General features: G+C 39.7%; 4 protein-coding genes across 5 annotated transcripts; 3 read left to right on the plus strand and 1 right to left on the minus strand.

Moving 5' to 3' along the window:
• The first annotated feature begins 494 nt into the window (after window positions 1-494).
• On the plus strand, window positions 495-7,292 carry ccdc77 (coiled-coil domain containing 77). 2 transcript variants are annotated; one of them, XM_086073118.1, is made up of 13 exons: window positions 495-526; window positions 652-819; window positions 1,455-1,490; window positions 1,710-1,902; window positions 1,994-2,136; window positions 4,353-4,449; window positions 4,631-4,718; window positions 4,904-4,992; window positions 5,074-5,222; window positions 5,299-5,548; window positions 5,641-5,766; window positions 6,760-6,912; window positions 7,051-7,292. In XM_086073118.1, exons 3-13 carry the CDS (start codon window positions 1,456-1,458, stop codon window positions 7,195-7,197), a joined length of 1,470 nt encoding a protein of 489 aa, XP_085929244.1. In that variant the 5' UTR covers window positions 495-526; window positions 652-819; window position 1,455; the 3' UTR covers window positions 7,198-7,292. The 2 variants fall into 2 exon arrangements, with proteins under 2 accessions (XP_085929244.1, XP_085929245.1); XM_086073119.1 differs by having other exon boundaries at window positions 502-526; window positions 1,800-1,902.
• A 782-nt stretch (window positions 7,293-8,074) lies between these two features.
• hdhd5 (haloacid dehalogenase like hydrolase domain containing 5) lies at window positions 8,075-11,973 on the plus strand. Its single transcript, XM_086074363.1, has 8 exons — window positions 8,075-8,325; window positions 9,312-9,521; window positions 9,612-9,724; window positions 9,924-10,017; window positions 10,244-10,277; window positions 10,679-10,853; window positions 10,921-11,109; window positions 11,194-11,973. Exons 1-8 carry the CDS (start codon window positions 8,218-8,220, stop codon window positions 11,594-11,596), a joined length of 1,326 nt encoding a protein of 441 aa, XP_085930489.1. The 5' UTR covers window positions 8,075-8,217; the 3' UTR covers window positions 11,597-11,973.
• Window positions 11,974-12,841: 868 nt separating this feature from the next.
• Window positions 12,842-15,065, minus strand: ccdc34 (coiled-coil domain containing 34). Its single transcript, XM_086074364.1, has 7 exons — window positions 14,960-15,065; window positions 14,434-14,677; window positions 14,232-14,352; window positions 14,020-14,127; window positions 13,750-13,908; window positions 13,548-13,674; window positions 12,842-13,427 (listed from the first exon to the last, which is right to left on the minus strand). The coding sequence occupies exons 1-7, from the start codon at window positions 15,018-15,020 to the stop codon at window positions 13,258-13,260; spliced, it is 990 nt and encodes a 329-aa protein (XP_085930490.1). The 5' UTR covers window positions 15,021-15,065; the 3' UTR covers window positions 12,842-13,257.
• Window positions 15,066-18,409: 3,344 nt separating this feature from the next.
• slc15a5 (solute carrier family 15 member 5) lies at window positions 18,410-23,239 on the plus strand. Its single transcript, XM_086074303.1, has 9 exons — window positions 18,410-18,761; window positions 19,021-19,243; window positions 19,581-19,750; window positions 20,400-20,620; window positions 20,810-20,996; window positions 21,183-21,371; window positions 21,444-21,575; window positions 21,667-21,775; window positions 23,056-23,239. The coding sequence occupies exons 1-9, from the start codon at window positions 18,410-18,412 to the stop codon at window positions 23,195-23,197; spliced, it is 1,725 nt and encodes a 574-aa protein (XP_085930429.1). The 3' UTR covers window positions 23,198-23,239.
• Window positions 23,240-23,259: the final 20 nt, after the last annotated feature.

Genomic DNA, 23,259 nt, shown 5'->3' on the forward strand with positions numbered 1-23,259 from the left:
GAGTCCTTGATTGACTCAGAAATAAAATAAACTAATTTTAATTGTTTTATATCCTGATCACCCTATATTATTTGAGGTAAATCATATGTATTATTGCACGTATTATTGCACGCATTCCAAAAAAAAATTTTTTTTTTCACCCAAAAGTCAAATCTACATTAATTTAACTCAACAACTGAAGGGATAGTCCGTAGTCAGGGATGCTAAGCTTCAAACACCGTAGATTGAGCGAAACATTTTGGAGAGGAAAAAAGTGCTGAGTGAATATAAACGTATATAAGAGGAGAAATATGAAAATTTATCAATTATCCTAGTAACAGATGTGGTACAGTAGTAATTTTATACAGTTAAGAAGTCAGCTTTATTATTATTGTTGTTATTGTTCTTGTTTTTGTTGTTGTTCTTGTTGTTGTTATATTAGTTAATTAATTTTATTTTTGTCCTGCTACATTTGTTGGGTTCAGTTGGGTCTGGGTTGGGCTGGGGGTCGTTTGTGTTGGGTACCTCGCCAGGGGAGAGAGGAAAGGTAGTTTTAAAGTTCTTGAGAAACACTGAGCTGTACCCATGGACTTATATATGTCTAGTCAGTCAGTGACAGTCATATCTAAATCCGCGTTGTTGTTTTTTACCCCAAAATGCAACCGTTGGCAGGTTTGCTCTGATGTGCGTGCTAATCATCTGACCAATGGAGGGCAGCAATGCACTAAACGAGCCCAGTCTGCCGGAAATGACAACAGCGGAGAAAAAGTGCAAACTTCCGGGTTTTAAACTGCTACAATCGCAACGAACAGCACTCTGAGACAACAGAACATCACCAGGGTATGTGAAGTTTTGAGTAATGACTTAATATTACTCCTAATAATGAAGATGCCTTTTTGTGCATCATAATTCTTATCTTAAACACGCACCCAATGTAGACGATCACAGTACCACTTTCTGCATGAATTACAGTGCGTGATATGTTTATTGGTACCGTTAAGTGCAAAACAACGTATCTGCAAAATCAACATGTCTGTGAGACGGATGCTTGAACAGCACACGCTGAAATTGTCTGTTGTGTCAAAGTATAGTATTTCAAAAGTCCCGCTCCCTCATGGAAGTAAATCTATATTCCGCCCTCCTCACATCAGTGTTAAACTGATAAATACAAGTTTGCTTTCCTGCCATTTGCTGGCGACCAGTCCAGGAGTGTAGCCCACCTCTTGACCCGAGTCAGCTGCATTGGGCTTCAACTCCCTGACCCAAATAAGGATAAACGCTACATAAAATGGATAGTTGAGAACGTTAGAGATTAGTTTAAATACCAAATGTGTATCAAAAAGTCAGTTTCCAATGCTAATGAAATGTAACATTTTCACTTTTAATTGTGCATTTATAACTGTGCATGGATTTTTGATTTGTTAATTGCAATGAAGCAAGCGCTTTATTCTCTCATATTTTTTGTTTTGCCTCAGGATGGGACCGCCTCAAAACCCTTCAATGGCACACAGGTAAATCAAAAAAAAATTTGGTTTGTTTTAAGGACCATATAATACTGTAGGTTACATACTATTAATGTATCCTTTAGTAATACCCTGCTTTGATTTGGTCTCACTTAATGGGTATGTCTACATAATATAATATTCTACATTTTTATGTCTGTGGATCACATAGTACTAGTATACAGAAGTATTCCATTCCTAAGCCCTGGCAAGTCTTTCTTTTTACAGATCCGGTGTCTGTGGGCCTAATTCTGGTAAGGAATCAGACTCCCCACTTCTCCCTATTAATGAGCGGTTGGCGCACCTTCGTCCCTCCAGGGAACTGTTGGAGTTCTACAAGGAGAAGATTGCCCAGTTTGATGGGGAGCATGGGCAGCTGCTGAAGATGTTGGAAAAGTACAAGAGCATCATAGAGGACCAGGTGATCCGAATAGATGGGCTATTGATTTTGATGTTATGAATGACATGTTCCTTAGTGAAGTAATATCTCTGTTTTTGATACCTCGTGACAGCATAAACTACAGGGGGATTTGCGACAGCGTGAAGGAGAGATTGCGGAGCTGCAGAATGCACTGAGTGACATGCAGGTGTACCTCTACCAAGAGCGAGAACAGTCTCTGCGGCTTCATGCAGAAAATGACCGACTAAAGATCAGGTGGGAGCAAAAGCACACCAAGCATTCTTCAAAAAAAAAAAAAACATCCTTGCATCCCTTTGAAAGGCAGTGTACAAATCAAAGTTATTATTATTCTGGCCTCTTGAAATCGCTTTTTGTTATGGTTCTTTCAACAAAAGAATAGCCTATTTTGATGCCTTATCATGCCTAAAAGCTCCCCAGCGCGTATTTAGTGGCAATTTTTTTTTTATTCCGATCCACACTACTTTTGAAAGATCAATTTCATAGTAATGGTACCTCTGGACAGGCGGCGGGGAGTGAGCTAAGTGCCGCAAATCTTCGCTAAAATGTGTAAATACTGAATGTCTAATAATAATGCACAGAGAAAAAGATATTATAATGACATAGACGTTTTGTGATACAACACAGACACCAACTTTGCAATACTTGTGTCACTTTATAACTGAAAGTGACACAACACTAGTGAGTCATTCAATCCTTATCCCCATCACACCATCCACCTCAAAATTTACTCAGTAGCGCCCCCTGGAATGTTTGAAATAATTTGTCCCTTACACCAGTTTCGACGTGAAATTGTAAGGGTGTAGTCAGAGCAGAAAAGTCCTTTAGTCCGCTTGTTTGGTCCAGACCAAAAGCGGACTTTATTTTTTTTCGGTTGCGGTTCATATTCACACTGTGCTTTTTGCAAGTGAACTATATTGCGTAATCACGTCGACCGCGTGACGATCTGTGCTCCCATTGGACAAAAATGACGAGGGCCGAACGCATAACCAAACCCGGAAATAGAGGAAAACAGGAAATTCCGACGTGCTGCATATGCGCCGCATATTTGTGGCGTTATTAGATGCAAGATATTTGCGAGCGTCACTGGCAGCTCATTCAACGGAGGTTCCGCGACGCTGTTACTAATTTTGGAACGCGTCGTCGATTGCGTGCAGTAACCGGGAGAGCAGTTACGCTCCGCGTGCCCACCACGACATGCTGACAACACCGTGGCTAAACAGAATACGGATGATTATGAGAAAAAAAGGCTCATATGTCCTGCAGTTGGAGCGGATCAGCCGTGGTTTGTATTCAGACTGCGAAGCGAACTGCACCAAGTGCGTTTAGAAGCGGACCGAGACCACCTCAAAAAGTGGGTCTCGGTCCGCACCAGGATTCGTTTGTGTGTATTCAGACCTGCACAAAAGCTCCGGATCAGCGTGGGAAACGAACTCTGGTCCGTTTAAAGCGGACCTAACAGTGCATGTCTGAATACAAGTAGAGCACAGATCTCCACCAAGCATGAACTATTAATACACGTGAATAGGGGTGTGAATTGCCTAGTACCTGGCGATTCGATTCGTAACACGATTCATAGGTCACGACTCGATTCGATCCCGATGCAAATCTATAAAATTGATTATTGCGGGGGGGGGGGGGGGGGGTTCAACTCAAATTTAGAAAATACTCATCAGTAAACTTGTACATGTACACTGCAAGATTTGTATGAAAATGTATTTATTTATCTGAAAATGAGCCACTGCATTTAACAAACAGGTTGCAGTCTGTTTCATGTTTGAACAGCACTGAAATCAAATATGAAGGCTTAATGTTCCATTAATATAACATTCTTCCATGCTTAATGTATGAATCCTAACCCTAAGTAAGACGTTTTGTTGAATATTCCCATTAAAATGTGATGTTTAAAAGATAGATTCAGCCGCATATCAAATCAATTCGAGAATTGCGCACTGTAATATCGCAATATATTGCCGAATCGATTTTTTTTACTTGTGAAGCTACTAAAGGAGGATGAGAAACAAATGGAAGCTGCCGATATGAACCTGGGGCTCTGACAGTTCCAGTTCACATTGACTCATGGGGTTGAATAATAAGAAGAAGAACATTAATAATGCACCCTATTCAGCTCATTAGCAGAAGGGATGTAATGAAATATAACTGGTTGTTGAAATGTAATTAACTCCTCCGAAATGTCCACGACTTGTGTCACACTAGATTGCTCAACTTTTTTGTATGTGCCATTTAATGTGGGTGGAGCATGGTGGAAGCTTAATCATTAATTTGCGGATTAATAATTAGAATTAGCATTAAAAAATGCTTAGAACATGACCAATTCTTTCTTTTATAATTGTTTGGTGACTGTGAAACCAAAATGGAGTTAGGTCATCATTATTCTTTGGCAGCTTTTCTAATTCTCAAAACCATCGTTGCATCTATTTTCTGTTGCATAGAGAGCTGGAGGACCGAAAGAAAATTCAACACCTTCTTTCAATGGTGGGCAGTGATGAAGGAGAGACCACATATTTCCTGCGGGAGCCTCCTCACAAGGTACACTTTTTCATCATATAAGACACTAATGATGATAAAATATATCAAATCATCAAAATTATATTTTTAAAAAATGTGTCTGGTAATTGTAGTGTTTTTACCACAACTTCTCTATTGATCTCTTCAGGTTTGCACGTTGTCATTTTTATTACAAATAAATGGTGTCAAATCTTACACCTAGGTGGCGATCAAACAGAAGAAGAAGGAGGAGTTGGGTGATCATCTCAATCTGAGGCCAACAAGTTTAAAGCCCACTGTGGCCAGTAGAGGTCTGAAAACAGTTTTGTGACGACATTTACTTCTCATCTCACACTAACAGATGTGATATGTTCAAGTGGAGTTATGTGTTCTTCTTGCTCTCTATTGTCATTTTTAATTCAGTAAAGAAATTGCAAACAAAAGGAAGTCGATTTTTTTATTGTATTATTATGCCACTCTCATGTTCTCTTCGCAGAGGCTGTTAAGAAAGCAAAATTTGCCGATATGGGAACGGGCGATAATTTGGAAAAATATAAGACAGACAATCATACTTTAATACTGCAGGTAAGGGCCACATTTTCCGCTTGTATCCAAATACTGTTTTGCAGTGGTTTTCATTGTATATTGATTATTATGTGGCCCCAGGTGGAAGCTCTGCAGGCCCAGATGGAGGAACAAACCCGCCTAGCCAGAGAGCAGGTTGAGTCACTCCAGGAGGACCGACAGATGAAAAAAGAGGAGGCACAAGCTGAAAGGCACAGATTTGGGTGCCACATCACCGCTTTGACAGACAAGTAAGACTTCGATCATTTTGTCGTTCTGTTTAACGTCCAGATGAACCCGTGAGTGTGTTCTCGTGTAACATCGCAGGCTACAGCGAACGCAGAACCTGCTCTACGAAAGCACAAAAGATTTCTTGAAGCTAAAATATGAAGCAAAGACTCAGGAGAAGAAATGGATGTTGGAGAAGGACCGCCTCCTCAGCGATCTGAGCACGAGCAACGAACATCCCAAAAGAGGAGCGGAGGTGGGGCGAACGCGGCAACCCGTTGGCTGCGGCAGTCCAACTCGGCTCAGCCCGCAGGCCGACTTAAGGCAGAAACATAAGGAAGAAGTAAAGGTATGTCTCGTAGATGTTGTTTAGAATGTCGAAACATCCTCCCTCTATTTTAAAATGAAAACGTCTCCATGTGGGTTATTTGATCTTTTTAGGCAATGCAGGAGGAAATAAAGCAATCCCACCGTATGGCAGAGATGTACAGGGAACAGTGTGTTGCCCTGGAATCAGAATTGGCCCAGGCGAGGGAGCAGGGGGAGGTTGGCAGGGAAATATTCAAGGTACTGGTATTTAATGACTCTCCTAGCCATCCATCCATCCATCCATTATTTAATAAGAATAAATCAGATTTGTCTAACCATTTTGTTAATGCTCAAACACACAAGCTTTCTTATGACAGTCAAACACAATCTGTTTAACTCATTCGCTGCCATAAATTCATAAAAAAAAAAAATTATTACAATTTTTTATTGTAATTAATCGTATGACTTCACTAGTTAACTCACAATTAATCGCAAATTTGATATCTGTTCTAAATGTACAATAAAAAAATTCTAGCTTTTTATACTCGTGTTAACAAAAGAGGAAAAAAATGTTGTTCAAATGAATTTTTGATGTTTTTAGACATCAATGGCAGTGAATGAGTCAAGATGCTGGTGAACCCCTGAATTTTTAAAATTAAATTTTATTTTATTTTTTTATTACAGAACGTCCAACCATCCATTTTCTAAACGTTAGGGTTATGGCTGAGCCCATTCCAGCCGATTTTCGTGCGAGAGGCAGGGTACAGACTCACATTAACGCCAATCGACAGTTTAAGTCGTCAGTAAACTCATCGTGCACATCATGAATGTTTTTGGAACGTGTACTCTGAAACACAACTCAATTCCAATTTTTCACAAGTATCTGATTTTTTCATGCAGTGTGAACGGTACAATTCCGATTTTTTTCACATCAGAGACCCAAAAGCAAGTCCTTTTAATGACAAAACAAACAGTTAATTTTGCAAACAATTATCATCTTACTTATCGGTTATCGACACTGACGCTTTCTAAATTCTTGGTTTATCGGTATTGGTTGAGATAGCATTATCATGCATCCTTAACTAACACCCTTTTGATGCTGATTCTTTTAGAATTAGAATGTCACAGTCAAGTATGACAATGATTGAACTTTGAAAATGACAACTCATTCTGAATTGTACACGTCATAAGAAGATTCCACTGTGTTGTGGACAATCCTCATCTCACTTTAGTAATCTTTGATGTGCACAGGAACGTTCGGAAAAAGTGGCTGAACGTCTTAAGATGATGACTCAGCGTTATGAGGCGTTGGGGAGGAGGAGAACTTTGGAGGTGGAGGGCTTCAAGACAGACCTCAAGCAACTTAGGCAGAAACTCAAAGATGTGGAAAAACAGCTTGTACAGGTGAAAAGATGGAAGGACAGACATTGAAAATTGAAAGATGAGAGAATGATTGTTTTTTTCTCTACATAGGGAAATGGTTGTGTGGTTAGATGTTAGTGAATTTACAGTATGTTTAAGCATATCTGTATGTATTCTCAGGTAACGCGTAATGTTGGGCCCAACCAGGACTTAGCTATTCTGCAAGAGGTCCGGGAGAGCAATACGAGGACAAAGAAGGTCCAGAGTGAGCTGATGACGTTAAAGGCCAAAATATTTGGACTGGAAAATGAGCTAAGACTTTGCTGAGGAATGGATCACATTGTTTATTGTTACATAGATGCCTTAAAAAGCTTTACCCAAGTATTATGCTTTGTACTGTTTATTAGTACAACTTGTTTATTTTGTGCCAATAAATGTTGTTGTTTTTAATAAAAAATTTACTATAATTTTAATTCTAGACATAACAAAATACATGTTAACTCCATGCCTATTTATTCACCAGCCGCCTTCTAAGTTTTTTTTAAATCATCCATCATCCATTGGGGTTGCGGGTAAGTTATTACAGTGGATTTTGGGATACATCCTGAACTGGTCGCCAGTCATTTACAGACACATACAGTACAAACAGCCATTCACATTCATGCTTGTGGACATCTTAGTTTTCAGTTAACCTCACAGGTATGATTTGGGGGGAAACCCACTGACATAGAATGATGGGGGAAAAAACATGTAAAGGCTAAACTGGATGATGCAAAATTCAAACCCTGAACCTGTGAAATGTACGGGAGAGGTGCTGTCAAGGTGCTGCCGTTTGTGGAAATTGTACAATAATAAATAGTAAGAATACAAATATAATAATATATTTGCATAATCTTAGTAAATCACTAATTAATCAGGTTCTACACATTTTGAACATTTTAGTTGACTGTATTTGGCAACAGGTGGCTGCACAAACTTGTGACCAAATTTACAGGTCCAGCAGTTCAAATTATTAGATATCAGTTGTGTAGCTTTAAAACAAGCAAAGTTGTTTCGCGGATGACTTTGACAACATAACTTTGGCTATGGAAGAACAGTTGGCACCTAATAAGCACACCCGACGTAGGACTTTCGTTTTCCTAAAATGAAAAGCACCAGCTCAGGACGTTTCTGGGAAGCGTGACGTTATTGTGCGCATGCGCGTTCTGCGACCGGAAAAACGGCACTCGAATAGTAGTAGGTCAGCGTATACAGTACAGTAGTATTGATTTAAGGTTTAACTTTTTGTGACTTTACTCAACCGTTATAAATTTAACAAAGGCCGTCACTGTCGTTTACGGTTTGTTCATGTTGCATTTCAATACATTAATAATGCAGCGATTAAGGTGTTTGAAAAGTGCATGGAAACTGTTCCGATCAAGCAGCGAAGGAGCAGCAAGAAGATATTGCAAACATGTAAGTGATTACTTGAGTTGTTTTTTTTAATTCACCTGATGGTCAATTGAGAAAAGTGAAGAAATTGCATCACTTAAACATCCTCCATCAACTTCAAACGACGTATTACTACTAGACTGTTGCTCAGTTATTTAATCATTATCTACATTTGCACAATCATTGTAGTTTACAGTGCTGGAGCAAAGTCTCGACCACTTTTTGTTAACTGTAAAAACATTTTTTGACTCAGAACTGCACTCACGTCCCTCTCACGTGCGTTATAAAAAGAGCTAAGGCAAGTGATGTTTTATGAACTGAACACGCATACCATTTGTACACATTGTTTACACCAACTTAGATTTGTTTACAGGTATTTATTACTTATTAGTGTGGTTGTAGTTTTAAGTGGTGTAGAACTGTCTGTTTCAAACGTGTTTTCTCCATTGTATAGCTAAATAAGGCATCCAACTGCAAATATTAGACGACCCAAATACAGTCACAGTTATAAATATAATTGAATAAATGCAGACGTCAAAGCAGAGCCAATTTGTCTTCTTAATGTGAATTTAAAAGTTGATTATTAGAAGGTAAACTTGTTACAGGGCCTCGACTGGTTGCAGTAAAGTAAAGACACTCTCACATTCTGGGGTCAAAATACACAAATGATTAAAAAGAAAGAAACACTCTATAACCACTTGTCAAAATCTGGTTGAAACCATTGACTGGGTTGGAGACTCTCTCATACAAGAGATGGAGATTTCCATCCTTCCGTATCGGGACTGCAAATTAATGGCACTTGCGCAAAGCCGCCGAGGCTAATTTAACCACATACCAATGAACCAAAATAAACTCTTGCTTGTGTAATTTCACACTTGATGAGCGGGCACTTGGAACACATTCAAGCAAACCAACTATTTGCATTCAAACAATCAAAAGTACATTTTTGATAATTCCACACAATGGACAATCATTTAATCGATTTGTTTCCTTTGCTATCTTTTTCCTAGCCGTCTCCTCAGGGCTCATTTGGTCTCCTCTTCGACATCGATGGCGTGCTAGTGCGCGGACAAACGCCCATCCCTGCGGCCAAGCAGTGTTTCAGGAACCTCGTGGACGATCAGGGCAAATACAAAGTGCCCGTGGTGTTTGTCACCAATGCTGGAAACTGCATGCGGCAGACGAAAGCAGAGCATCTTTCAGATCTGCTTGAAGTGGAAGTAAGGGAACCCCATTTTTGATGTATTCCCAACTTGCTTATCTATTTGTAGCCTTCTAACTCCTGTTTTCTTTGCGTCCGTTGCGCTCAGGTGTCGCCAGACCAGGTGATGCTGTCCCACAGTCCTTTGCGAATGTTCACACACTTTCACCAAATGTGTGTGCTGGTGTCAGGACAGGGTCCCGTTGAAGAGGTGGCTCACATGTATCCTGTTTCAAATCAGTAACTCGTGCTCAACTGATTGACCTTACTCTGTATGTGCTCTGTTTATTTAGTGTGCTTCCATTTAGCTCTGTAATGTTTTTAAAACTTTGGACCCTTTGCTGTTTGCGTTCTAGTCGATTTCACTAAAGATCTAGAGCGAACTAATCATGTGAGATATCCTTGACCCACTAAACCTCAGGTTGGGCTTCCAGAATGTTGTCACCATTGATGATCTCAGAGAAGGCTATCCTCTTCTTGATATGGTGGATCACAACAGAAGACCCAAAGACAGTGTGAGTTTCTACATTTATTTAGCTTCACACGAATTTCAAACAAAACCATCACAATTTATTATGGCTAATCTAAGAGCAGAATTTGAGTTGCACCTCTTTTTTTTTTTTTTTTTTACTGGATGTGTTTATATTGTGCTTCATGTTGTGGTAGATGAGAGGATGAAGCGCAATATACAGTTGAGGATATACAATTGTTTTTCTCCCCTAATCAAACCTTGTCTCACAGATTCCTCCCACTAAAGGTTTACAGCCAATAGATGGTATGTTTGTACACGTACATATAATAATAAATGAAACTTTAGTTTATGTAAAGGCGCAACTCAGTAAGGTAGAGTATCGTAGAAAATGTATTTATTTCAGTAGTTTAGCTTAGAAAGTAAAACTTATATAGACTAAATAAATACATGGGAAAAGACAAATTTTCCTAATTCATGTCAAAATTGAAAATGATTATTTATGCTCTTCATCTCTTGCGATGGTGAAATGGGTGTTTTCATTTTTAATCCATCCACTTTCTGTACCACTTACAGTGAATCTATATGCGCTTCACTTTTTAAGTTAAACTACTGAAATAAATCACATTTTTTTATGATACTCATTTTTTTATGATACTCTTAATCGATTGTTCATGTTTTTTCTCTTTCCCCGTGTATCCTCATAGCTGTCATCTTATTTGGTGAGCCAGTCAGATGGGAGACCAACATGCAGCTGATTGTTGATGTCCTTCTAACCAACGGAAACCCGCACAGGAATTGGAATTCTGTGCAGTATCCTCACATTCCGCTGCTGGCCTGTAACATGGACCTGCTGTGGATGGCTGAGGCCAAGAATCCCAGGTGGGGTGTCGGGGTGGTGGGGGGTTATTTTCCCTGAATTATCGTTCATCTTGTGGTTCCTTAACAGGTTTGGTCACGGTATGTTCCTGGTGTGCTTGGAGAGCCTTTACAAGAAGGTGACAGGTCATGACCTCAAGTATGAAGCTCTGATTGGTAAACCCAGCGTCGTGACTTATAATTATGCGGAGCTGCTGATTAGGCAGCAAGCTGAGAGACTTGGATGGACCACACCCGTGAAGAGGCTGTACGCTATAGGGTGAGTGACTCCAACCCTCCATCTTGGCTCACTGAGTCTTTGTTCATCCAAACTGATTCACATCCGTCACCTCTTTTTTGATAGGGATAACCCCATGGCTGACATATATGGTGCCAACCTCTACAACCGTTACCTCCAGTCTGCTCAGAAATCTCAGGCCCAGAAGCGAGCTAACCAAAGTGGTGCTCAAGCCATTGACCAGGCCCCTGAAATGACATCAAGCGAGCTAGGCGGCGCAACAAACGTTCTCGGCTCAGGCTCGGATCTCCCGGAGGCATGCCATTCCATTCTGGTGTGTACGGGAGTGTACAGCAAAGAGGAGGAGCTTCCGCCGGACACGAGGCACACGGTGACCGAGCAGCGCATCTTTCACGGCCACAGGGACTTTCGCTTTGACCCCAGCCTCACGCAGCCGTCCTACATGGTGCAGGATGTCAAAGATGCCGTAGAGTTAGTGTTTCAGCAGGAGGGATGGCCCCTGGAATAATTGGCCAAAGCAACAATATCCTGTTTTCAAATTGCAATAATGCAAAGTTGGTCATAAGAAATTTCCTGTTACAACTGCATGTCCATCCGTCCATTGTCTGTAATACGTTGTTTCAGTCACATCCCCATCCGATTGCAGCCTCAATCCTCAATCCAAACTCAAAACAAGCCAAACTGGTTGATTATGGACAAAATATGTTATTGACGTCAAGTCCAGGGTGTGGTCTTCCTTTAATCTAAGGTCAAATGGAATTTGCTGTTGTATAAACTAAAAGATCAAACAGAAGGCTTTAGTGTTCAAATCCTTTAAAAATGGCAGAGAATACAAAGCCAAAACATTAATCACGGTTCCAAGATTCAATAAAGAATTGTGTGAAAGCGAGAAGAAAAGACATTTGATACTCAAAGTAGATGTTGGAGTCTGGTGGCATGACCAAACAAGAAATTCTGCAATGTTAAACAAGGAAACGTGATGGAAGAGGTTCAAACACAAGAATGTGTTGTTGGTTTTTGACAATGAAATACTATCCTCCAAAGTTTGTGGGTAGCAGGACTTAAGAAGTGAAAGAATACTTTAAATCGCTGCTAGGCTGTTATATGTCACAATTTGTGACATGGTGCAGATAAAGGAAAATGGAAATGTGAAGATGCTAATGTGAAATTATATAATCCACTGGGGCTTTAAAAGGTGGCAACTAAAGCGGCGATGACACAGTGGTTTATCATGGATGTATACTTTCCCACAAAGCCAGTAAGTCCACAACAGAGCTTTTGTAAAAAGAACTGACAATTGTCAGCATGTTGAGGAGGCAAGGCAAAAACAGACTAGCTCCAGATCTTCATTGCATCTGCATACATTGGTCAATGGTCATCTTAAGGGGCCTAGTGCTGGTAAAAAAATATGCCTTTAAATTAATTTATGCATATTTATTATTGTTAGCTTACATTGGTGCAAACGTATGCTGCATGATAAAACTATTGTTAATAGTCGCAAGTAGTGATGGTAAAATGAAGCTTCGAACCACTTGCAATATTTTTTTAGTCCTTAGATGGTGCTCTTGGTTTAAACATAAAGACTACTGCAATGGAAATTAATTACATTTCCATTGCATCTTTAAACCAAGAACACCATGTAGAGAAGTCTAAAAAATATATATTGCAAGTGGTTCATGACGCTTCAGTTTCTCATCACTAGTTGCAAGCAACCCTTTCATGTAGCTAAAGTAAACCAAAGTGTTTGCATTACGACACATTGAATTAGGCACCTTTTTATTAGTTTTGTGGCAACAATTGTGCTGTGAAACGCAAAAATATTTAGCGCTTGTGCAACAAGTACAACAAAACAGGAGTATTAATCATTCAAACTTTTGAGCTACTAAAAATGGCATTGGATTGTGTCAAAAATGATCAAGAACATGCTAACTCACATTTTAAAATCCATCCATCCTCTGAACTGCTTATCATCACAAGCGTTTTAGAGCTTATCCCAGATGTCTTTGAACGAGAGGTGGGGCACAGCCTGAAATGGTCACCAGCCAATTTGCAGACATTTTAAAATTCCATTTTGAAAACAAGCACACAAAACAACAACAAAAACACAAAATCCTAATGAGTTCCACATGTCACAATTTGATTCACATTAGAGTTAAAGCACCTTTACTGTCATCTATGTATCCTGTTTGTGAGTCTTAATTCTGAGCTTTGCGGTCTTCTTTGTTTCTGAGGCTTCTTGCTTGGTGTGTTTTCGGGAGATGTTTCCGGAGGGGGCGTAGGAATGGGCTTCCATGGGATTGGGTTGTAAAAGCTGGGTGGTGGGTACATTCTGCAGGGACCTGGAGGGAAAATATGTCACAGGTTATACAGATATGCAACGAATGAACCACGATACACTCCTAGGAAACATACATACACGAACATTAGCGAGCAGCTAATAGTTGCCAGATCACACTCACTTGGATGATGAGGTGGTTTTGGACTTGCTTTCCATTTCTCGTTGTTTTTTGCCAGCCATTCCTTAAAATTATCCTCTGCCTTCCTCCGGCGCTCCTTCTCATGTTCCTCCCTCAGACTTGCTTTCTCCTGTTAAAACGAAAATGAAACACATGGCCATGCAGTATTTAAAATGCAGACATTTTGAAAATTTGTCTTATTTACTTTTTGCTTCTTTTCCTTCCCGATCCTCTCTTGGTTCTTTTTCTGCAGCCAGTCTTTGTACTTCTGTTGAGCTTTCTGTTCAGTCTCTCTTTGTTTTTCCTGTTGACGCCGCACCTCTGCTTCTTCTTTGCTGATTTTCAGAAGCTGATTATGTCTTTCCTTGTTTTTCAAAAAAAAAAAAAAAACATGTTCAGTGCTTTTTTTTCTGGCATTGGCTAAAATAACGGGAAATTATCGTTTGCTGTTGTGAATTGTAAAACTCTTTTGTACCTGTTCTCTTTTAAGCTGCTGCCATTCTCTGATCTTTTTTTCCTCTATTATCTTTTTTTGTATACGTTCCATTTCTTCTTCTTCTTCTTTTTCCTTGAGTAAATGTGCCTGGTTAATTTAAAGTGTGGTTAATTTAAAGTGTTTGAATCAGTCATGACCTCTTTGAGGGAAAAAAATAGTTAAGATGTGTAGGCCGATTGAACTCAACTTGCCTCCTCCGTTTTCTTTTTCATTTTAAGCTGGTCTTCTTTTGCTTTGTTTACAAGCCACATTACCCATGGACTGAGGGATTCAGGATCTATCAGACCTGAGGGGGGTTTCTGAAGCTCACATCTTAAAAAAAAAAAAAAAAGTTAATAATAACCATGTACAATTTAATATGATTTATGTCCATTTTATAGAATCAGGTACTACCTGGACGTTTGCTGAGTAGTACTGAGCTCGTCGTCTTCATCACTTTCGTAACTATCATGGTAGATGGGGGACAACAGAGAGTACGTGTCGTCGTCCTCAGGGAGTACGTCGTCGCCCGCCAGGTATTCCGATACGTTAACATGTTTTCGCTCATTTGGCTTGAGAGGAGTCGAGCTGAAGTTCTCCGGCGCAAACGCTGGTGCGCTCGGTAGCCACCAACCAGACATTACTAGTCGATCGATTTCTGTTGGGGTACAATTTTACATCAAAGCCCCTTGCTTTTAAGATAACAGTTTTTATCTTTTTTTCTTGTACCGTTAACAAACTCATACATGGTACGGCAAGGCAATGACAAACTAAGTTCACGTTCACTGCGGCAGTAGCAAATAAACAAACAAATCTACTAATTATTGTTAGCTAAATTTGGCTAACAAAGGTAGCATCGAGATGTAACTACTCTTGGATAAGATATCGTTACTATCGTTTATGGATTTTCATTCCATTATGCGCGTCATCGAGGAACTACCGCTGATATTTGTCCGAATCACTTCTTCCTTTGGTGGCGGTGTCTCGAAAGTTTCGTGCATTCCCTTTAATATTTGTGTTGAAACAATCGTCTTCCCATGATGCACCACGCCTCTATCCAGCGCAGTTTTTGTAACCATGACGACGTATGACATTATGCACTGGGCAACGTTTTTTGTTTGTTTGTTTTTTTTACAGTACCTGTACATAGATATCAATTTTAGTTCCCACTTATAGTATGATTGTAGATATTATGCATTATGTTGTGAACCGAAAGCATTACATATCACATCTTCCATAAATTATTAGTATTACTGGAAAACAAGATCAAATATTGAACAGCATTGACTATTGAACGGCAAAACAAACAAACAAATAATAATAATAATAATAATAATAAGAAGAAGAATAAAACGTAAAAAATATATTAATATTGTATGATGTTATAGTTTTACTTCCCGACCAAAAAAGTGTTAGAATATTTTTTTAATTAAACGCTATTATTAGCTACAATCTGAAATAGTTTATTTCCAATGCTAATGTCCATAGTACCTGCATTTCTGCACATTTTTCTTTGCACAGTCATAGCTCATAGACGATATGGACAATATGCACAAATCACTTCCGCATTCGACGTATGAGTGCACCCAACTTTCCGGTGCGGGGAGACTTCAGCGGAGCGCACTGTTGATGTGATGTAAAACTCTAAGCCTAAATCTTTAACCCACTGAAAAAGAACAGGAGTCGCTTCTTGCTTTAACACTATGTCTATCAGAATTTAAAAACTACTAATTAGATCACCCAGAGCCGTAATTTTAACGGCTTGAGCTCTGGTAATGATGTCATTGCTTAAAATTATTATTAGATGTAAATACAAGCCGTTTGAGTAGCTACTAAAGCTATTTTGTTTATTACATTTTTTATGTAAATGTAATTATGTATTGTAGCTCCTCTCCCGGGACTACTGGAGTTCACAAAGTACCCCCCTCCCCCCTACCAGTCAGACGGTAAGGTTGAGGTGTTGGATCTTTCAGTTGGAACCTGCCAGCTAACTGTTCATAACTTGTTAATTTTCCTTTATTTTAATTTTAATGATACGTTATTGGATAAGAATATATGTAAGTTATTGTGCTTCACACTCCTTTTGAACATGTAAATTATGACATTGATTAATTATTTTCTTCAAATTGTTATTTTAACTTCAACTTATATTTTGAAATGTGCTAATAGGTTCAATAAATCAACTAGCCCACAACAACAACTCTCTGGTCTGTAGCCTCCTTTTCGTCCATGTCCAATCTCTGCCTCGTCAATATTTTGAAGCAGATGTAATGCCTCTACCTTTTTATTTTTTTTTATGTCAGCCTATGGTGACGTTTCTCTTAATACCTTGCTACAAAGTGGTTGCTTTGGAAATCCGACAGCGTTGTTAGCGGTGCAATAATGACTCATATAAATATTTTCATGTATTTTTAATACAATAAAATGGCAGCATATGAATAATATACACACAGGCACATGAAAAGTCGAAACGCCAGGAAGGCAGAACCGTTAGATAATTTCGTAAACACAGCAACAACACATCAAAGTTTAAGCTTCAAAATACAGCTATGTTGTTACCAAACGGCGCCCCTGTGTGGTCGATAATTACAGTTATCCCTGCGAATGTTAACAAGTTGCAACAAACTGTCTCCGGTAGTCAGCATAAGAGAAAAACAAGGTAGAGTTATAACCTGTCTATGTGGGCACACAGCAGTGACCACTCGGCGTACTGTCATCGCTCCTCTTCTTCAACGCCTTGACAAATGCACGCAATCACACTCATTAAAAAAAAAAAAGACGAAAAAATACTCCAAAACCGAGTTTCTCTGAAGGAAAACAAACGACGATGGCATTACCGGAAAAAGATTTTTCCCTGAAATACGTCACGGCTATTTGTGCACAGAGTTTCTGTTTCAGGTTTCTGCAAGAAAGCACAAAAATATCAGGAAAAGCTTAAGGGCAACGGAAATTTGGAGGGGTTAATCACAGGGACTTCACTTGCTTTTCGCTAACTCCCATTTAATGTGAGTTTGAGCATGACTGGTTGATTCTGAACACAGCCAGATCCCCTGTTGTAAATGGGTGTGCACTCTTGCACGTGATCTCAATTGCTTATTTTTACTTACCGTCTTGAAAAGTGTTTTTTTCCCAGTTGAGTTTTACAGGTTATAGGTCAAATTGATGGCGGATTTTCTTTTTAATGATCGTACAATCTCATTTAATTACATCACAAAACCTATCTTTTGTAACGGGGTGTGTCGATTTTTTCTGTCATCTGTCAGTTTTACAGCACTGCACACTCCAACTATAGTGATGTTGGTTATAAAAATAAAAGCGAGAAAATATTTGCAATAAGGCAGCTGCATTTCAGAACTGTCACATAGACTTACTGCCCAGTTTAACATTTACCGTAACACAGTGCTTGTCACTTACTCTTTGTTACGCTACCCCAGGAAAAAGAAACTATTTTGCGACAACCCCCCTCCCTCTCCAACTCTCCGTCATGACTGTAAATGGTATGTTGTCTATAAAATTGTTCTAAGTACACCTTTGAAGAGAAGCTAATATTCCTTGTGCACTCTCTAACAATGAGAGCACCACTGCCACCTATTGTAGTGGATGAGCAATTACACTTTTTTTTTTAATAGTATGACCCCAAAACAATTTCCATGGAGTCACACGCACACACCTCCCCCCCCCTGGCATCGCACGGGGGCGTGCCCCCCTATTTGAGAAGGACTCCCAAGTACATTTTACTGATTAATGGAAGGCAGCAGACTGTTGTTTTGCTACACTTAAGACCTGTTTGGTGTTTACGTGTGTGCCCTCTGTTTCACTCGCACTTAACATCATCAGCCTAAATACAGCAAGCGTGCCAAAATGAGTTTGGACTGTTTTCACATAGGGTTGTGATATTTAGTGAGTGTTTCTTATGTGTGAAAGGGAATTATATTTTGTTATGGTGTTGAGCTGATCTAATTTATTGTTCAACTACTTAAGAGCATATTAACACAAACTGTTTGTTCCTATGTTTAGTGCTATATTTCAAACTATACACCATGTTAAGACAGAAGTGAAGTTGTTTGAATGGAAAGATAAACCGACCAAATGCATGTATGTTGTTGGTCATCACAGAACTATTTCTGGACTGCTCTCTAAATCTATCACTTCTCCTGACGGATGCCGTTTTTCATGATGTGTCAGACGACTGCAAGGCAATCGTCTGTCACATTAAATCAGTAAGGTAATAAAAGTGGGCAATAGTCAGCCATCAGCACGTGTAGAACACGGCTGTGTCTGATGTTTTGTATGCCCACTCAGCCCAGCCCCCGCTGCTCTTTTCCTAGAAGGTCCAGACTCCACATTCAGAGCTTCTGCTGTTTCACAGACAGCATCCATCTAATGAGGGATGGTGGCAGGAGAAGTTCAGAGACTGCCCGAGGGCAAACGCCACCTGAGGCGGCTCTCCGAGACATCACGTCCAGACCGGACAGCATCACCCGGGGGCCGCAAGAAGCTCCAAGTCATCATTTGTGTTCTGCTGGTGGAGCTATGTGAAAGATTCACATTTTTCGGCATTGTATGCAACATGATTCTCTTTTGCACTGTGAAGCTCGGCTATGACAACTACTTGGCCGCAACAGTGAACTTGTGCTTCATCGGAGCCAGCACGTTGACGCCTGTGCTGGTCGGCTGGTTCGCTGAAACCTGGCTCGGAAGAACCAAGGTGCTCTACTTGTGCGCTTTTCTCCATTTCTTTGGTAAGACAAAGTCAACGTTTGTTTTTCTTGTTTTTGTTTGCGAGGGTTCACATTGTGGCACAGTTTCAGCTTCGGAATTTCTGAGCAATTTTTTTTATTTTCTCAAATTATATACAGTGGAGTTAAGATCGTCAACTGAGGTTTCACTCTATATCTGCACATAGTGTGATTCCCTATGTTTACCTTATGACCTCACATCCAATTCAATTTATGCCCAGTGTGATGTTGACGTTTCATGACTCAATTGTATTTTCCATAGGCACGGCAATGTTACCAGTGGTAGCATTCCCTTTTGAAGATTTCTACATCGACACTCATCATATGAGTCACAAGTTAGAACCTCAAGAGCAGCAGGCCCTGTTCTACACCGGCCTGCTGGCTGCTGCGCTGGGCATTGGCGGCATCCGGGCCATTCTTTGTCCTTTGGGAGCATACAGCCTGCAGAGCTACAATCAGTATCAGCTACTGGGCTTCTTCAACTGGTATGTGATGCAGCTACAGGTTATAAAGTTGTCCATTTAGTTAGCAAGTAAGTACACATTTTGACTTTAAATGTATGATTTATTTAGTATCAAGAAAAAGAAAATACTTTAAATGTTGGGTACAGTAATTATTGTGCAAATATAACATATAGTTTGTTAGTTAGTTAGCCTTACAATGTGCCTGTTTAAGATGTTAAAAGTAGGTGCAGATAACCTATACCTCAAATTGAAATAACTAATTTGTTCATGTACTTTAGTCAGGATTTTTTTATGGATACTGCAAACCGAAAAACAATCCCGGAAGACTTGTGTGATTTTTGTTTTTTATTGTGTTTAGGTTCTACTGGCTGGTCAACCTGAATTCCACTGTTGTGTTTCTGGGTATTGCTTACATCCAGCAATCTGTGGCCAAAAATCTGGCTTTCCTAATCCCCTTCACCTCTGCACTGCTGGCACTCATTGCCATACACATGATGCGCAACAAACTCACCTACAAACCCAAGAAAGGTAAAAAAAAAATTTGAAAAGAGAAGAAAACAAGCACACACCTCTTCAATATTCTGATTTTATCCAAGAATATCATACACCCTAAAAAGAGAATTGTTGAACAAATTGAATTGTTGCCCAATTAAAAAAAAAAATCTTCAATTGGTAACACACAATTGAATTAAGTTAATACAAAGTGAATATATTGTTTAATTAATTATGAGTTCAGTAACCTTAATATATTCACTTTGGATTAACTTAATTTTGGATTAATTTACGTGAATAAAATACGTTTATTGAACTAATAATTAATTCAACTTAATGTATTCACTTTGGATTACCTTGATTCAATTGTGTGTTACCAATTGAAGTGATTTTTTTTAAGTTGGTCAACAATTCAATTTGTAATCTTAAATTGGTTTAGGTGACGTTTTTTTTCATTTGTATTTTTTTTACATTTTTCATATAATATAATATAATTGCTTAGACCTTTTTTCCCCCCATCAAACTGTATACTTGAGAGTACATAAAAAGAAAAAAGAAAAAGGTAAAGAGGTGGTTGAAAGAGTTTTAAATTTTTATTTATTTATTTATTTTTAAGTGTGAGAGGTAAATGTCATATTTGGCCTATATGGCACCTCATCCCAATGTCTTTTTGCTTCTGTCAAAGGCGGATCCTTATTGACCACGCTTGGCGTTTTCTTAAACTCCCTCAAGATGTGCTGCCTTCACTACCGCCACCTCAGTGGAGACGTGCCATCTTGGTTGGACCGGGCTAAGGAGAACAATGGCGGCCGGTACAGCGAGACTCACGTTGAGAATGTCAAAGTCTTGGCCAAGCTCTTCCCTCTTTATGGACTCCAACTGATATACAGAGCCTGTGTCACTCAGGCAAGTCACTAAATCAAGTTGGGGTCACCAACATGGTGCCCTCCGAGGACCAAGCTTAGCAGTGAAGTGAACATTTAATTCATTCACAATTCAATAATTCATTTGATTAATTATGATGTATAATATTGGTAATTTTAGCAGAATTTTTACAGAAGTACAACAGAGGGTCATTTCTGTATTTCCACGCAGATCCCCTCTGGATACTATATCCAGGCGATGAACTCCAACCTTCACCTGAGTGACGTCCTGTTGCCCATCGGCACTATGAATGTGATCAGCATTTTACCTCTGCTCGTGTTGGCCCCGCTGATGGAGTGTGTGAACAGATACTCTCTCTCCATGGCAAAAACTCCGCTGGCACCCACGAGAGTGATTAGTGAGTACTTGCCTTTGCGCACCGCCAGTGATGTAACACGGTGTTTCATCATCTTCATCTAAATATGTCTCTTTTTGTTCTACCTCTGTTGTCCTCCCTCTCCTCTCTTGAAATGACTTGTCTTGCAACTCCCATTCTGCAGCCCCCTGTCTCATCACCCCACCCTATCTAATCCTCCCCTTACAGCTCTGGGACATGCATGTGCAGCCCTGTCCGTCCTGGTGGCAGGTTTATCGGAGCTGCACAGGAAAGCTTCCCCCCTGGTGGAGCAAACTCTCTCCGGGAAGGTTCTGCAAGTATCGTCCATGCCGTGCTTCCAGCTGGCGCCGCAGTACATTCTTCTTGGGCTGGCTGAGGCTCTGGTTACGCCAGCATGTGAGTGAAAGGTAGGCCAGTGTGGAGACCTGTTGGAGCAGCATCCTCGAATGTCTCTGCTTTCTTCGGCAGGTTCCCTCATCTCTTTCCAGCTGACTCCTCGGCACATCCGAGGAATCTCCCTCCACTTTCTCACGCTGTCCTACGGAGGAGGCTGCTTCCTAGGAGCTATCTGCATTCAGTTGGTCTACTTCATGTCTGGAGGTGAACAAGTGCTCATAGAGGCATTTTTTTATTTTTTTATCCTTCAAGGTCGATTAAATGTCATTTAAAACACAGCAATGCTTGACTGCAGGTTCCTTTTATCCAAACGTCCTGCACGATGGAAATTTGGAGAGATTCTTTTTCCTCATGGCCACGCTGATGACGATAAATACTTTGGTGTATTGGGGTATATCTCACAGGTACTGGAATGACATAAAAGTAACACATATAACTAGGTCTGCCTTCAAGTCAGTTTGCAGACTGCAGTTGTCATGAGCAAGGAGTCCCAAAGAGGCCAAATTGAAGCAGAAGGTGGTTGAAATGCTACAGTGGTCATGACCTCAGCTTCGAAATTCTTACTGTAGTAGAATTTGGATGCTCTTGGGTTGAAAATGTTTCTCCTCATGCTGAATGCAGATTCTCTTGAAAGGCAGGATGTGGGGGCTTATCTTCAGTACATTCCGCTGAGATCTTCTTTCTCGCTTTCACTGTACGACCACATTATTTTTCACGTGTGCATTATCATAAGCAATTATATCCTTGAACACTCGTATTGCAAATGATGTCCCTTTCTGTACATTGCCATGTTATTTGCTTTTTTTACGCTCTAAAAACTGTTTTGTCAATTATGGATCAAAAATGGACCATTACACCTTATCAATTTGACCCAACTTTCCGGGTTGTTTTATACAAAATGACAACAATTTTTGACCCAAGTAAAGGATCTGGACAATATTTATGAGTTGTTTTACACTAAAAGAACCATTTCTTGACACAAAGTTGAGTCGGTCCATTTTTTACCCATCGTTGGGTTATTTTTTTACCCAGCTGTTTTTAGAGTGTATTATTATTCTTTATTATTATTACTACTACTACACACCCATCTCCTCATCTGGTTTGCCTAAAAACTGCATCATTTGGTCTAACTTCATTGCAAATATGCGTATAAGCTCGGCAAACTGACAGACATTCTGACCGTCTCACTCAAGGCCCACATATTATGAGTCTTTGTAGGACATGATCAAATTCATGGCAGTAGCTCACAAAAGTGAGTACACCTCCCATTTTTATTATTTTCATTGAACAAAACTGAAGAAATTACACTTTGCTTTAGTATGTCAAGTTGTTCATGTGTAGTTTTTTTAAGACTGTGAATTTATTGCCCCATCAAAATAACTTAACACACAGCAGTTAATGTCTAAACATGGCAACAAAAGTGAGTACACCCCTAAGTGAAAATATGCTAACTGTGCCAAATGTCAGGGTTAAATAACTCATTGAGGTTGATATTTATAAAAAAAAAAAAAAAATAGAGGTTGTTCTCATTTTTTTAGATATAGCATGTTGTCGAGAAGAGGATGTCATATTTATACCAGTATGGTAAAGTATACTATTGTCCAGAAAGTTATGATTATCTGTGTGTAATCTATACTGCCAGTTGTTTTGAAACCTTCTTTTAAAGAGTGTTTTCCTCTCCCAGGTACATGGATCTGAGTGTGCGGGGTAAATCGCTGACAATCAGCCCACTAACAGAGAAGCTTCTTCAGTACAAAGCTTGCCTGCGGTATTATGACACTGTGGACCGCTCGTACACAAACAACTCTTGTGAATCCATCATCTGACAGACTTTAAAAGTCACCTCTACGCGGCGCTGGCGCTGCTTACTGCTGTGTCAAATTGAATG

This window comes from Leptonotus elevatus, chromosome 4 (assembly GCF_054856555.1).
Source record: "Leptonotus elevatus isolate MCC_2025b chromosome 4, RoL_Lele_1.0, whole genome shotgun sequence".
In the NCBI taxonomy this organism is placed as follows: domain Eukaryota; kingdom Metazoa; phylum Chordata; class Actinopteri; order Syngnathiformes; family Syngnathidae; genus Leptonotus; species Leptonotus elevatus.

What these genes read in the sequence shown, in the direction of transcription:
- slc15a5 (XM_086074303.1), top strand. Translation starts at nt 18,410, where the DNA reads ATGGTGGCAGGAGAAGTTCAGAGACTGCCCGAGGGCAAACGCCACCTG. An exon ending in CTACTGGGCTTCTTCAACTG is followed by an intron (nt 19,244 to 19,580) that starts GTATGTGATGCA and finishes TATTGTGTTTAG; the next exon opens with GTTCTACTGGCTGGTCAACC. An exon ending in GGCACCCACGAGAGTGATTA is followed by an intron (nt 20,997 to 21,182) that starts GTGAGTACTTGC and finishes CTCCCCTTACAG; the next exon opens with CTCTGGGACATGCATGTGCA.
- ccdc34 (XM_086074364.1), bottom strand. Translation starts at nt 15,020, where the DNA reads ATGCACGAAACTTTCGAGACACCGCCACCAAAGGAAGAAGTGATTCGG. An exon ending in GATTCGGACAAATATCAGCG is followed by an intron (nt 14,678 to 14,959) that starts GTAGTTCCTCGA and finishes GTACCCCAACAG; the next exon opens with AAATCGATCGACTAGTAATG. An exon ending in AGCAGCTTAAAAGAGAACAG is followed by an intron (nt 13,909 to 14,019) that starts GTACAAAAGAGT and finishes TTGAAAAACAAG; the next exon opens with GAAAGACATAATCAGCTTCT.
- hdhd5 (XM_086074363.1), top strand. Translation starts at nt 8,218, where the DNA reads ATGTTGCATTTCAATACATTAATAATGCAGCGATTAAGGTGTTTGAAA. An exon ending in CAAGAAGATATTGCAAACAT is followed by an intron (nt 8,326 to 9,311) that starts GTAAGTGATTAC and finishes TCTTTTTCCTAG; the next exon opens with CCGTCTCCTCAGGGCTCATT. An exon ending in AAGAGGCTGTACGCTATAGG is followed by an intron (nt 11,110 to 11,193) that starts GTGAGTGACTCC and finishes CTTTTTTGATAG; the next exon opens with GGATAACCCCATGGCTGACA.
- ccdc77 (XM_086073118.1), top strand. Translation starts at nt 1,456, where the DNA reads ATGGGACCGCCTCAAAACCCTTCAATGGCACACAG. An exon ending in AATGACCGACTAAAGATCAG is followed by an intron (nt 2,137 to 4,352) that starts GTGGGAGCAAAA and finishes TCTGTTGCATAG; the next exon opens with AGAGCTGGAGGACCGAAAGA. An exon ending in TGGAAAAACAGCTTGTACAG is followed by an intron (nt 6,913 to 7,050) that starts GTGAAAAGATGG and finishes ATGTATTCTCAG; the next exon opens with GTAACGCGTAATGTTGGGCC.